This window comes from Gopherus evgoodei, chromosome 1 (assembly GCF_007399415.2).
Source record: "Gopherus evgoodei ecotype Sinaloan lineage chromosome 1, rGopEvg1_v1.p, whole genome shotgun sequence".
Classification (NCBI taxonomy): Eukaryota; Metazoa; Chordata; order Testudines; family Testudinidae; genus Gopherus; species Gopherus evgoodei.
Genome location: NC_044322.1, coordinates 337,960,029 through 337,974,112, shown reverse-complemented (window position 1 = coordinate 337,974,112; position 14,084 = coordinate 337,960,029). Strand labels below are relative to the sequence as shown.

Here is a 14,084-nt window from a genome sequence, read left to right as displayed (position 1 = left end):
AATGTAATTATTCAGCCTGGCAACATTTAAAAGCTGCTTGATCTTTCCTCTCAAAAAAATGACATGCTAATATAATAAAACTCTTCATGTCTTGTTTTTTACATGTAAAAGCATATATTGAAACCCACTGAAGATAATTAGGAAGGCCTATTATATATCCTTATTTACATGTGTAGCTGAGGGTTGGGAAAATAGGGAAACACGAAACATCTTAGAAAATTTTTAATGAATGTTTTTATGTATTTGGCTCTTGCTTGAATCCGTAAAATGAATGTGTGACAATCAGGGTCCAGACACCCTGAAGAGAGAACAGAATGTTTAAATCCCCAAAATGAACAATTAAACCTACTGAGGGAATTCTGTATTCTTGCCTATTGAATAAGGCCTTTTATGAAAGCTTGGAACATTTCAAACTTGATGGTCATTCATTATGTGTTGTAATTTTACCTAATCTGACAGTAGGGAGGGACACCTCCTAAGATAGGTGTTTACATGAAACCAGCTCCAAGTAACCATCTACTGTCCAGCCCAGGAAAAGACAATGATGGGCCATTAGAGTTAATGGGAAGACATTCAGGCAATCACGTTTAAGAGGGAATTTCCTCCATTCTGAATGACTATGGCTTTGTCTACCTTAGTACTTCTGTGGGTAAAATTTTGTCGGTCAGGAGGGTAAAAAAAACACACTCCTGTCCAACAGAAGTTTAATGGACAAAGTTACCCGTGTGGACATCAACATAGCTACTGCTGCTTATTGGGGGTGGTTTAATTATGCTGACAGGAGAGCTCTCTGCCACTGGCATAAAGCTGCTACACAGGAGACCTTACAAGAACACAGCTGCAGCGGTACAACTGTGCTGCTGTAAGGTCCGTAGTGTAGACATAGCCTATGAGTCACCATGCCAGGAGGTGGAGGGGTGAGGGCAAACAGAAAGGAAAAAGAAAAATGCTTTTTAAAAGGAGGCTTGAATCTGAGATTTTTGTCCAGAAACTGAGGTACAGTCTTCAGGCGGGAAGCTGTCCGTGAATGTGGAATCCCTCCTGTAGTTAGGGGGTATGCTTTGAAGCTGTTCAAAGACACAATAGGTAAACTTGCATTAGAAAAGAGATTTTATCTAATATAGGATTGTAAAGCCTGAGGTTGTGCCTTAATGTTTATTTTCAGTGTAACTTGTGTTTCCCTTACTATTTCGTTTTTGAATCTGTGGTTTCTCTATTAAATACACGTTTTGTTTGTTTTTCTCTCAAGCAGGTCTCTGTTTTGCAAACTATGGAGTCTATGTGCCAAAGAGAACTGATGACTGAGGGGCTGGTTTCATACCTTTAGGGTACATGAACCAATGGGAAACAGTCCAAGTGTCTGGTAGCTAAGATCTTGGGGTAGATTGATTTGGGGAGACTCAGCACTGGAAGGGCTGTTCGTGTCACCCTGCCAGGAGTAACTAGGCTGGTGGAAGCCAGGGTGAGACTTATATGTGTGGGCTGCTTCTGGTGTCAGGGATCTGAGCCATAAGCGCACAGCCCCAAGAGTCACAGTGCAGGTGGTGATAGGACCCCTTACTGGTCTGGGTGATCCCCAAAACATCCCAGAGAGACAGGTGTGTTTACAGCCCGTTATTCCTGGTTCACACTCCTGGGTGGGGCAATCTTATTTTGTTCATGTTCTGGAGGTCTCTTTCCTTCCACACCTTGACAAGTAATCGGATATTCTTTTATGTGTGCTTTTACTGAAATGTAACAACACGTTCCAGGTAACCATCTTCTCCCCAGGAATTGTTCTACTAAATGCCCAAACTCAAGGAGTGGCACGCAGTACCTAAATACCGTGGCTATAACTTAGCCACTTCTTTCTCTGATCTTGTGACCACACAACAACACCTAAACACCTCCTCTTGCTTCCAGTATTTACCCATGTACCTTTCATTTGTACACCTACACTGTTGTGCATTAATATTCCTTTTCTTACTCTTCATGTTTTGTTTTATGCTTTGCAGCAGACATTGTTCTTGTTGAGATTGTGCCCCCGGGGTGCCGCCAGGGTGTAGGAGTATTTGGCCAGTCCATCAGTGGAGCTTTCTGTAAGCCAGGGTGCGTTTTGGAGATAGTAAATAAATCAGTTCTTTGGGTGGGATGAATCTCAGTGCAGACCTGGTGTGGGTGGGTAGTCCCATCCCCATGGAGGCCCTCTTCTGGAAGTTGTCAGATCCATTGTAAGTAGGATTTGGGAATGAGTTCTTGTTTTTTGTTTTTTAAGAAAATCAATTTGGGGGCCTAGGAAAGATGAGAAAATACCTTAATATATCTTCTTGAATATTAGAGACCTGTCTTGATAGTAATTTTTTATTAGGTAATAAGAATTTAAGACTCTTTTTTTTTTTTTCTTTTATAGATAATTTACTATTAGGTTAGTTATCCTAGTGTAGAAACGAATAAAACACAGCAAGTGGATCCCATTGATGCTCACACAGGAGTTTCAGAGGCAGAGTTCATGAATCTGTTGATATATCTTCCCTACTGTGGATTTTTCTTCAGTATTTAATAATTCATTTGTTTGTTTTTCAGTGCTCTGGTCGCAATATCACAATGATGCAGGCTGAGTCAACTCAGTTAGTGGGGCTACCCTTAAAGAAAAATTGAGTTCTCTCTTGACCCACTTGTCCAGGCATGGAGCTGTTTTATTGCAGATGAGGGGGTAGTTTACTTGAGTAATGTGCGGGCATCCAGTATTTTTTTAAACCCAGATTGTAGCAAGGATCATTTTAAAATGCTGAGGAAGATGCTTTTGTTTTAAGAACAGCTATACATTATTTTTTACCAATACTGCAAATTATGTCTTCTCCCTAAAATGGCTAACATTACACACAGAATTTGTAAGAATGACCTTGTTCTGCAAAATAGATTGGAGTGGTGCATCATACAGGATGCAGGCAAGCGGAATTAGGAAGCTGAGAATCTGGCAGCTGTCATGATTTTTTATTGAAAGATACAGAACCTGAAATATTAGGGTTTTTTGTCTACTGGTTAAATGGACTAAGCAAGAAAGTCTAATGCATTACAAATTGTCTGGGGACCTGGTTGTAAATGAGGATTTTCCTTTCCTTACAGCAGGATGTCATTTTGAACAATGTCAACTCTGTAGAGGAAAGAGATTAAATGTATTGTTTTATTAGAAGCTTAACTCTCTCTTGATTATATATTTGTGTATGTATATCAGGTACTTCATTATATGAGGATTGCTTTAAAATAACGTGTATATAAACTGCTTGTGTTTATAGAATTAGCAATGTGCCATTTGACTTTGCAGATTGTGATGTATTAAAGGCCAGCTTTCTTCAAGTTCAGGAGGCACATCTTCAAAAATCATGTCTTATTTAAGATACTTTAATATGTATAAGAGTGCATAACTTTACATAATCGTATAATTGTCTTTCTGTGTTCATCTGCTTTCAACCATATTACATGTGTTTCAAAGACTGTCCTTTGTCATTTGCTTTAGAATATTTAAAAACATTCTGGAACCACAAAAACTTTTAAAGACTATGCCCTATACATGGATTTTTATGTCCTTTATAATATTGGGTGAAAGTTCAGTGTTATCTGTAATACACAATATGAAGACTTGACCTTTGTGGACCTAATGGGTTTTCCCCCTCTTCAGGAAGAATTTAAAATGGGCTGTCATCACCTATTGCTTGTAACATTTAATAAGCAGTTAGAGCTGCACAGGTGGACAATAGAGAAATAATGAAGTATGGACTCAAGTGCTAAATTCAGTCAATTCTTATTTCTCATAGCCTGATTCCAACAGATACTTACCATGGGGTTTTTAGTCCATTATGTTCCCATGCCATATTAGGGCTGGGTCAAATCCAAACTTCTATACTAATTAGGCTTCCACACACCAATGTCTGAACTTCAGTGGCTTGTGGTTTGGTTTTGCAAAACTAGGGCTGTCAAGCGATTAAAAAAATGAATCGTGATTAATCGTGCTGTTATACAATAATAGAATGCTATTTCTTTAAATATTTTTCAAAGTTTTCTAAATTTTCAAATATATTGATTTCAATTACAACACATAATAATACAGTGTACAGTACTCATTTTATATTTTTTACTACAATTATTTGCACTGTTTTCGGTATTTTTCAGTTCACCTAGTATAAGTACTTCGTGCAATCTCTTTATCATGAAAGTTGAACTTACAAAGGTAGAATTATGTACAAAAAAAACCTACATTCAAAAATAAAACAATGTAAAACTTTAGAGCCTATAAGTCCAATCAGTCCTACTTCTTGTTCAGCCAGTCGCTCAGACAGACAAGTTTGTTTACATTTGCAGAAGATAATGCTGCCTGCTTCATGTTTACAATGTCACCTGTTGTAGCCAGCTTTGCAAGATATTTACATGCGAGATGCACTAAAGATTCATGTCTCTTGATGCTTCAGCCACCATTCCAGAGGACATGTGTCCATGCTGATGACGAGTTCTGCTTGATAACAGTCCAAAGCAGTGCAGACTGATGCATGTTCACTTTCACCATCTGAGTCAGATGCCACCAGCAGAAGGTTGATTTTCTTTTTTGGTGCTTTGGGTTCTGTAGTTTCCACATCAGAGTGTTGCTCATTTAAGACGTCTGAAAGCATGCCCCACACCTTGTCCCTCTCAGATTTTGGAAGATACTTCAGATTCTTAAATCTTGGGTCAAGTGCTGTCGCTTTCTTTAGAAATTTCACATTGGTATCTCCTTTTGCATTTTGTCAGATTTGCAGTGAAAGTGTTCTCAAAATGAACATGTGCTGGGTCATCATCTGAGACTGCTATACCATGAAATATATGGCAGAATATGTGTAAAACAGGGCAGGAGACATACAATTCTCCCCCAAGGAGTTCAGTCACAAATTTAATTAATGTTTTTTTTTTTTAACGAGCGTCATAAGCATGGAAGCATGTCTTCTGGAACAATGGTCAAAGCATGAAGAGGCATATGAATCTTTAGCGCATCTGGCATGTAAATATCTTGTAATGCCAGCAACAAACAGTGCCATGCAAACACCTGTTCTCACTTTCAGGTGACGTTGTAATTAAGAAGTGGGCAGCATTATCTCCTGCAAATGTAAACAAACTGGTTTCTCTCAGTGATTGGCTGAACAACAAGTAGCACTAAGTGGACTTGTAGGCTCTAAAGTTTTGCATTGTTTTGTTTTTGAGTGCAGTTATGTAACAAAGAAAACTATATTTGTAAGTTGCACTTTCATGATAAAGAGATTGCACTAGTACTTGTATGAGGTGAATTGAAAAATATTATTTCTTTTGTTTGTCATTTTTACAGTGCAAGTATTTGTAATAAAAAATAATATAAAGTGAGCACTGTACACTTTGTATTCTGTGCTGTAATTGAAATAGATATATTTGAAAATTTAGAAAGACATCAAAAATATTTAATTTCAGTTGGTATTCTATTGTTTAACAGTATGCTTAATTGTGATTACTTTTTTTAATCGTGATTAATTTTTTTTTGAGTTAAATGCATAGGTTAACTGCGATTAATCAAAGTCCTGTGCAAAACACAAACTGCCTTGGTTTGCTCACCACAGAAATGAGATGAAATAGAAACCTTTGACCCAAACTCTGTACCCAACCTCTGAGACTTCGGTGGTGCAGATAAGTGCTTAAAATCTAGTGAAGACAGAGGAAACAAGAGGGTGCAACAAGCAGCTGGAAAGAACATGGAGAGTGGATAAAGGGAACAGTCATGAGAATGTGTTTGTATAGGCCATGTATGTGCACATCAACATGGTTGCAAGCTGATTATTCTTTTCTTTTAAAATAATGAAATAGAAAATAAGTATCAGAAGTCTGTACGTAATTGTTAACAGCTGGCAATTTCCTGTAGACATCATAGTAAAATTGAACCTTAAGGAGGGACTTGAAGGAGAAAAGAGTAGAGGCTTTTATTTACTACTTCATGGGTTGAAATTCTGGTCCCAGTGAAGTCAATGTGAGTTTTATCTTAGGCCTGGTCTACAATAGTGGAGGGGCGGGGGGGGGGGGGAATTGATCTAAGTTACGCAACTTCAGCTACGTGAATAATGTAGCTGAAGTCGACGTACTTAGATCGACTTACCGTAGTGTCTTCACCACAGTGAGTTGACTGCTGCCACTCCCCCATTGACTCCACCTGCGCCTCTCAAAGATGGAGTACAGGAGTCAACGGGAGAGCGCTCAGGATCAATTTATCGTGTCTAGTCTAGACACGATAAATCGACCCCCACTGGATCGACTGCTGCCCGCCGATTCGACGGGTAGTGTAGACATACCCATAGACTTCAACAGGCCAGGATTTCACCTTTGGGGTCCATTTCCTTTGTACAGAAGAAAACATGAAGATGGTTTTAGGAGACTAGACAAATGAATAAGGGAGGCAAAGCACCATTGGATGAGCAGGCAGCAGTAAGAGCAATGCAGTAAGTTACAAGAGTGGGGAAGTAAAGAGAGGCTAAGTCGGGGTGGCCCACCTGTGGCTCTGGAGCCACATGTGGCTGTTCAGATGTTAATATGCAGCTCCCTTTATAGGCACCGACTCTGGGACTGGAACTACAGATGCCAACTTTCCAGTGTGCCGGGGGGTGCTCACTGCTCAACCCCTGGTTCTGCCACAGGCCCTGCTCCCACTCCACCCCTTCCTGACCGCCTCCCCAGAGCCTGCTGTGTCCTCGCTCACACACACCCACACCCGCTCCAAGGCTCCCGCGTGTCACAAAACAGCTGATTGGGAGGCGCAGGGAGGGAGTGGGAGACTCTGAGCGGTGGGGTTGCCTGCCGGTAGGTGAGAGGCGCTGGGAGCAGGATGAGGAGCTGATGGGGGGCTGCTGACATATTACTGTGGCTCTTTGGCAATGTACATTGTTAAATTCTGGCTTCTTCTCAGGCTCAGGTTGGCCACCCTTGGGCTAAGGGAAGGGCTGTAAAGATGAGGAGCCAGATGCTTGTGTTGAGGTGATGGGGAAGGGCAGCCACTGTAGGTACTCAAAGGGCCTAAATGTTTCATATCTTAATTTCATGTTAGCATGCTATAATTTCATTTATGAAGAAAATCTATACTACTGCAAGGTACATTTGCACTGAATGCTTAGCCATAGATTGTTTGCTGGAAATAAGAACTCTTTGCTGTCCTAAACATAAAATAACAGAACCACCAAATTTCAGAGGCTGGAAGGCTGGGGGCATTAAAGTAATGAGGTGGCATTTAATGCAAACTACAAAGGTGAACTTTGACATTTTGTTTGGCAATTGCTGTGTCAAAACCTGAAGAGTGGTTATGTATTTGAAGGAGTTTTTGAATGACTGAATAATCAATTCTTCAGTCAGTGCAGGTTAACAAAAGAAAATGAAGATGGAAGAGTTAGTGCAAAATAAACTGCATATTTTGTTGAAATATTAAACAGCTCACCAAAACTTTAAAAACAAGCATACAAGACATGCATTTAATTAAACTTGAGCAAAAATGTTTACGGCTTCCTTATTTTTTAAATTGTGCCTCTCTTAATTGACACCTCTAATTGTTATGTTTCCTGGACAAATGTTGATTTTTTTCTGAAAAAGAAATAGAAATTATACCAGCTTCCTGTGGTATCTCTTAAGGTTCTACAGGAACTTTTTTTTTGAAAGAAGATTGCTTTTTTAAATACAAACAAGCATTAAAATAAGATAGAGAACAGGGATCAGGAACCTAGACTCACTGTAAGTAAGTAAGTAAATAAATAAATAAATAAATAGTTGGCGCTTAGGGATACTGGTGTGACCTCACCTTGCAGCCCCCAGAGAAGGAATTGGGTGGACTAAATGGACAGTGCCCCTCTCTATCTGAAGCCTAGCAAGGGAGGTATGTGGATCCCACTAGAATTTAAAATGAAAAGTAAGGGAGAGGAGGCTCTACTGGACCTGGGCAGCTTTAGATACAGTACCAGGCACTTAGGAGGATTTCCACTTCTGAGCCATGGAAGCAGAAACTGACTTTTCCTTTCTAGATTTAGCTAATATTCAGAAAGGGAATCTAGCACCTGCCCTCCAGATTTGAACACCTCAAAATTCAGGAGTGCTCAAGCTCAATTTGGACAGCTGTTACTTCTCCCAAATCAAATATACTGATCCACTGTAATTTGCTGTGAAAAAGTGGATAAAATTGAGCAAGAAATGCTTCCCAGTGGTTATTAGGACTGGAATTGCTGTTTTCAACAGCCATTGCTTTTTGGTTGGTTGGTTTTTTCCTCAGTTGTTTAAAAGAAAGACAGTGATATTGCATTGGCAAATTCCCCATAGAAACAAAGAGTGGAACAAAAGAATAATAAAGGCACCTCAACTCTTCCTCATTTATGGAGGACAGTCATATAATATGCGTCCAGATATCCTCCAATCACACAAGCTGAAAATTGTTCCACTTTACTGCAGTTCTGTAACCATATGGAAACCAGTCCTGTCTGTATTCTGTGCACATACAAAATTCCTGCTGAATGACCTGCCCTGGGAGCAAGTCACCAGTGACCCAGGGCTGGGGCAGAAGGAGAGTGCAGGTGGGGGAGGGGGGCGAAGAGCCCAGGGCTGGGGCAACAGGGGGTACGGGTGGAGGAGGCAGAGCCCAGGGCTGGGGTGGCAGGGGGTGGAGGGGGCACTGGTGGAGGGAAAGGGAGGTGCCCAGAGCTGGTGCAGCACAGGGGGTGCGTGAGCCTAGGCCTGAGGTGCCAAGGGGGGCGGAGGGGGGGAGCCAAATTTTTTTTGCTTGGGGCTGCAAAAAACCTAGAGCCAGCCCTGCTCTTGGTCATCTCTCATCCTTCAAATATTTAAATATTGAAAAAGAGCTAAATTCCAAACACTCAGTACTCTCCCATTACAAAATTAGAACTGGAATTACAACTGGCAAATGCAATTTAAACACATACTCCAAAATCAATTATTAGCTTTTGTTCGTCAGTTTTCAATAATAATTTTACCCAAAGTGTTTGAGACATTTAAAATAAATGAGATAAACAGGGCAAAGCTTAAGTGAAGTTTGGATAATGGGGAGTTTTGGTTAAATAGAGCTGTGATGTGTTTCTTCTGAGTTTTTCATTGACTTTTCCTCTTTCAATGCCAACACACTATCCTCCCTTTTCCAATGCACAAAAATGCTGTTTATCACAAGGGTCAAGGACCAGTGATCCTACAAGTTAATGTAATGATTGATCTTCTTTTCTTCCCCCTTGTGAATTGTGATACATTGTTTTCCTTGTCAGTGAGCAAGCACTGGAGTTTTTGTTTTGTGTTTTTTTGCTGCTGAAAAACTTCTTCCCATGAAATGGCACTGAATGTATTTGTGTGGCTCTATTTAAAGCACTTTGAAAGGTTATGAAATCTCTCAGCAGCGTGTTCTCTCCTTGAGGATAAAGACCATTCTCCACTTCACTTTAGCTAAAATGTGTTTAACTTTTTAACACTGAGGGTGATTAACCATTAGAACAAACTACCAAAGGAAGTAGTGGATTTTCCATCTCTTGGAAGACTTTAAATCAAGACTTGGAAGCCTTACTAGAAGCTATGCCTTAGCCAAACGCAAGCTACTAGGCTCAGTACAGGGGTAACTGGGTGGAATTGTGTGGCCTGTCATACGGGAGGTCAGACTAGATGATCTAATGGTCCCTTCTGGCCTTAAACTGTATGATGGAATCTGTGATCTAAGCAAAGGTCAAATCAGTGGTGGTACTTATATTTGTTTCTTGTTCATTTTGCAGGTACTACAGTGCAACCATTTTGCAGATGTCGGGGGTTCAAGATGACAGTCGTGCAATCTGGCTGGCTGCAGTGACAGCATTTACAAACTTCCTTTTCACACTAGTGGGAGTCTGGCTTGTTGAAAAAGTGGGCCGCCGGAAACTTACGCTTGGTAGCCTAACAGGTGAGAGATTACTTGGGGAATACTGTTAGATTCTAATGAAAGTGAACAAAATGAAAATAAGGCTCTGGATTCTTCTTTCATCAACACGATCTTCTAAAGAAACGTAAAATAAACAACTGACTCTTTATTTTGCCTACACACACACACTTTTAAATACATTAATCTGAAGTACACAGGAGCCTTTAAGAATGAAAACGATGTGCAGCGAGGCGCTAAGAGTGAAAGCAATTTTTAAATTTATCATGAGTATATTTGTTCAGCTGCAATTTCTGCATCAGGGCACAGTTGACAATAATAGGTATACCCCTTTAAGACTTTAATTTAGGAGTAATCAAATGTGCCTAACTTCACAGTTGGTTAGTTTTTAAATATATAATATGGCACATGTAATTTTTAGAAACTAAAGTGAATTTGTAACGTTTTGTCAGAAATTATTACGGAAAGCAAAAAGACATATAGTTGCTGTGTTCTTTTAAAAAGAGAAGAATGCTGTTCTGTTCATTGCCCCTCCAAATATGAAATACTAAAAGCATTATAATTAATGGTTTAACATGAAGTGGCTAATCCAACATAGTCACATGAGAAACTAAAGTGTAAAATTCTGAATGCCTTATGAATTTTAGCCGTTAGCTAAGCATTCTTGTATAATGGCATTAACATCACACTTAAACTCAGTCAAAACGGTCACTTCTAGGAAGGTGATATAGGCAGAACTAGTAGCACTGTCTATAGTTAACATAAAATAAATAAAAAATAAATATATGGAGATATACCTATCTTACACAAATGGAAGGAACTCCAAAGGTCATACAGTCCAGCCCCCCCTTTATTCTTTGGACTGAGTTGCTGATAGCTTTCATGCTGTTGACCTTTGTTTAGATTTCCTAGCAGTTTAAAGCACACGTCAAAATAATATGCACTTCATTGCTTGTGACTGAATCTAGATAAGGCCACTTGTTTAGTCCCCAAACCATTTACCGTATATCACTCTTACAGCAATATATAATGTTGTGTGAATTTGTCAAGCTCTGTCATCTGATGCTATTTACTCAGTTGATAGTCATTCTTTTTCTGTGTGGTCTATCAAATATTATTATGAGGCATGAATAAAAGCAGAACAAAGCAGAACTGTATTACTTTATTGTTATTCCCCAAATACTTTAAGCCTATTTTTTGCAATAACGCAATACTGATCTTGTACGCCGTGTTAGGCATGGTGTATTTTTCAATGTCTCGGTGCCAGAATTAAACTGACCTTTTTGGGTCCTGACCATCAGGCTTTAGCCCCTGCCTCTAGAATTTTTGGGCCCTTTGTGACCAGGCCCTCTGACTAATATATTCAAAGATCAATGATCTGAAAATGTTCATGCAAATATCTCTCACAAAGCAGTTTAGTAAAAGAGCAGATGGCCACTGTTGTAAAACCAGGAAGAATACTGTAAGGAGTGTTTGGTTTTATGGTACTTAGATGCAGAACAGAATTAGTATGTAAAGATGTCCTTTTCTAGTTCCCTTCTCTGTACTGGGTTGCCTTCTTTCAGTCATTTTAATTAGTGTTGTGTTTCTTTTAGTCATCTTCATACTGTGGCCTTTTAAAAAAGGAAAAATGAAATATTGACTCCCCTCAAGCTGAGACTGAGATCATATACCATCTCTAAATACTAGTTAGAGCTTTTCATGTGGTGCTTGGCTTTTAGGATTTGGTCGGGGGAGGCAGTGTTTTGTTTGTAAGTCACATATTCTATGATGATTTCATTCTTGCATATCTGTTATTATTGCATTTTAATTGTGCGGCATACAGAGCATCTTAGCAGGAGGGATGCTTAATAAATAAACATTAGGTCCTATGTTGCTCTTTAGATCCTCTGGTGGGCAGTGTTTCAAATAGTGGGTTTTGTTATGTTTGTGAGTGTACATTTTTCACTCTGCTACTTTGAACTGCCTCTCAAGGGAATTGGGAAATCTTGAACTCTAAACCTGGTTACAACTGGTGCTGCCTCTGTGGATAACCTCTCTGATGTCACCTATCAATATGTGAAATGAGGACAGTACTCACTGGTTGCATGAATATACGAAAGCTAAGTGCAAGGAAAATTTGAAAAGTGTGCACAAATGTGTGAAGTTATGGAAAGCACTGTATAAGTCATAAGTATTATTTTTAAACATTACATAGGTGTAACAGTACGCACATTAAGTACTGTCTTGCGGTAATTCCTTGACATTTATTGGAATAGCTATGGTCTGTAATACCATTATTAATGGTTGGATAAAAAAAGTAGATTTACTCTAAATTCTTTTTCCTAAACTGATATGGGCTTTTTCCATTCTCTGCCAATGTTCTGTAAAGGAGTGTTTACCATTTGAAGCTTGACATCTTCACTAGTTTCAAAGAGCTGGCAACATTTAAAAAAAATCCTACCATGCTGATAGATCTCTGAAAAGTTATGAAAGTTACCCTGGGCTGCTTTCTGCCAAAAAAAGGGGAGAAGACAGCCAGAATTTTAACATGGTTGGCTACTGACTCCACTTAGTTTCCAACTCGTGCTATATCTTGATGCCAATTGTCTTTCTTTCCTTTGTTCTGTATCTTCAAAGGCTGTTCATTACATGTAAAATGTGGAGAGATTTTGAAGGGTGTAACATCTGTTTTAGTTTTTTTTCCTCAGGCTTTGGCAGTCTGAAGACACACTGTATTTGTACATATGACAAAATTTTAGCTTTATGTAATAGAGAGGACATTAAATCTCTTCAGAATACTTAGTTTTTTAGCCTCAATTAATGATATGCTGTATTGGTTTGTGTTAGACAAGGAAAACTTTCCACAGAATGAAATACTATATAATACCTATATGCCAAATCTGAATATTTTCCTCCTCCTTTGGACAAGGGTTAAGGGATGAAAGAAGATGTTTCCATATTAGGTCAACCTCTCAAAAGATGAACAAAGCATATTTAGAATGAATATAAATGTGATGATCATTCCCCATGTGAAACATGTCTCATAATATTTGATGTTCTGGCTTATAGCATTTGGAAAGTACATTAAATCCAGGATGAAATCCAGCATGCCCAGAGGACTGTCGTCAATGTAAATAGTCATAGTAGCATCACAAAGCCAAATATAGAATAAATTTAAAATCCACATTTTTATTTTGAAGATGGCTTCATAATTTCTCCAGAGATTTAGGCTTCCTGATTTGGCTTAAGGTTTTGGCATCAGAAACAGATCTATCAACATAAGTAAACTGCCTGTGTGTGCTCAAAAAAACCACCCAATTAATGCACACACATTCATATTGGCAGCAGTGCTGGCAAATGCTAGTGCTCGGTATTATAATACTAGAATAATATAATTATTAATACAATACATCAAACAAACACTCTGCTACACAGGACATTAGGAGGAGCAGTAGAAGGGGTAGTATTTTTCATATTTTGTAAATTGGGTTTCTCAAGAAACCTGTTTTTCCTTAAAAAACATAAGAACCATATTATGGTAGTTCTTTAAAGACTATCTGACTAATGTGTAAGCGAGACACACACAAGTGTGTGTGAGTTTTTGAAAGTGCTCTTCTTAGATGCAATTACAGTCTGCCTGCAATACCTTTGTTCCCCATGCCAACTGAACTGGGTAAAGTACTTTTCACTTAGAATCATGAACCATAGAATATCAGGGTTGGAAGGGACCTCAGGAGGTCATCTAGTCCAACCCCCTGCTCAAAGCAGGACCAATTCCCAAGTAAATCATCCCAGCCAGGGCTTTGTCAAGCCTGACCTTAAAAACCTCTAAGGAAGGAGATTCCACCACCTCCCTAGGTAAACCATTCCAGTGCTTCACCACTCTCTGAGTGAAAAAAGTTTTTCCTAATATCCAACCTAAACCTCCCCCACTGCAACTTGAGACCATTACTCCTTTTTCTGTCATCAGGTACCACAGAGAACAGCTTAGCTCCATCCTTTTTGGAACCCCATTTCAGGTAGTTGAAAGCAGCTATCAAATCCCCCCTCATTCTTCTCTTTTGCAGACTAAACAATCCCAGTTCCCTCAGCCTCTCCTCATAAGTCATGTGCTCCAGCCCCTTAATCATTTTTGTTGCCCTCCGCTGGACTCTTTCCAATTTTCCACATCCTTGTAATGTGGGGCCTAAAACTGGAC

General features: G+C 39.3%; 1 protein-coding gene across 1 annotated transcript in view; it reads left to right on the top strand.

Annotated features, from left to right (window-relative positions):
• SLC2A13 (solute carrier family 2 member 13) overlaps window positions 1–14,084 on the top strand; it is a 346,965-nt gene that overhangs the window by 214,177 nt on the left and 118,704 nt on the right. The window contains exon 5 of the mRNA XM_030534907.1: window positions 9,765–9,928. Within this exon, the coding sequence (XP_030390767.1) occupies window positions 9,765–9,928 (164 nt within the window). The remainder of the gene's footprint in view (window positions 1–9,764; window positions 9,929–14,084) is intronic.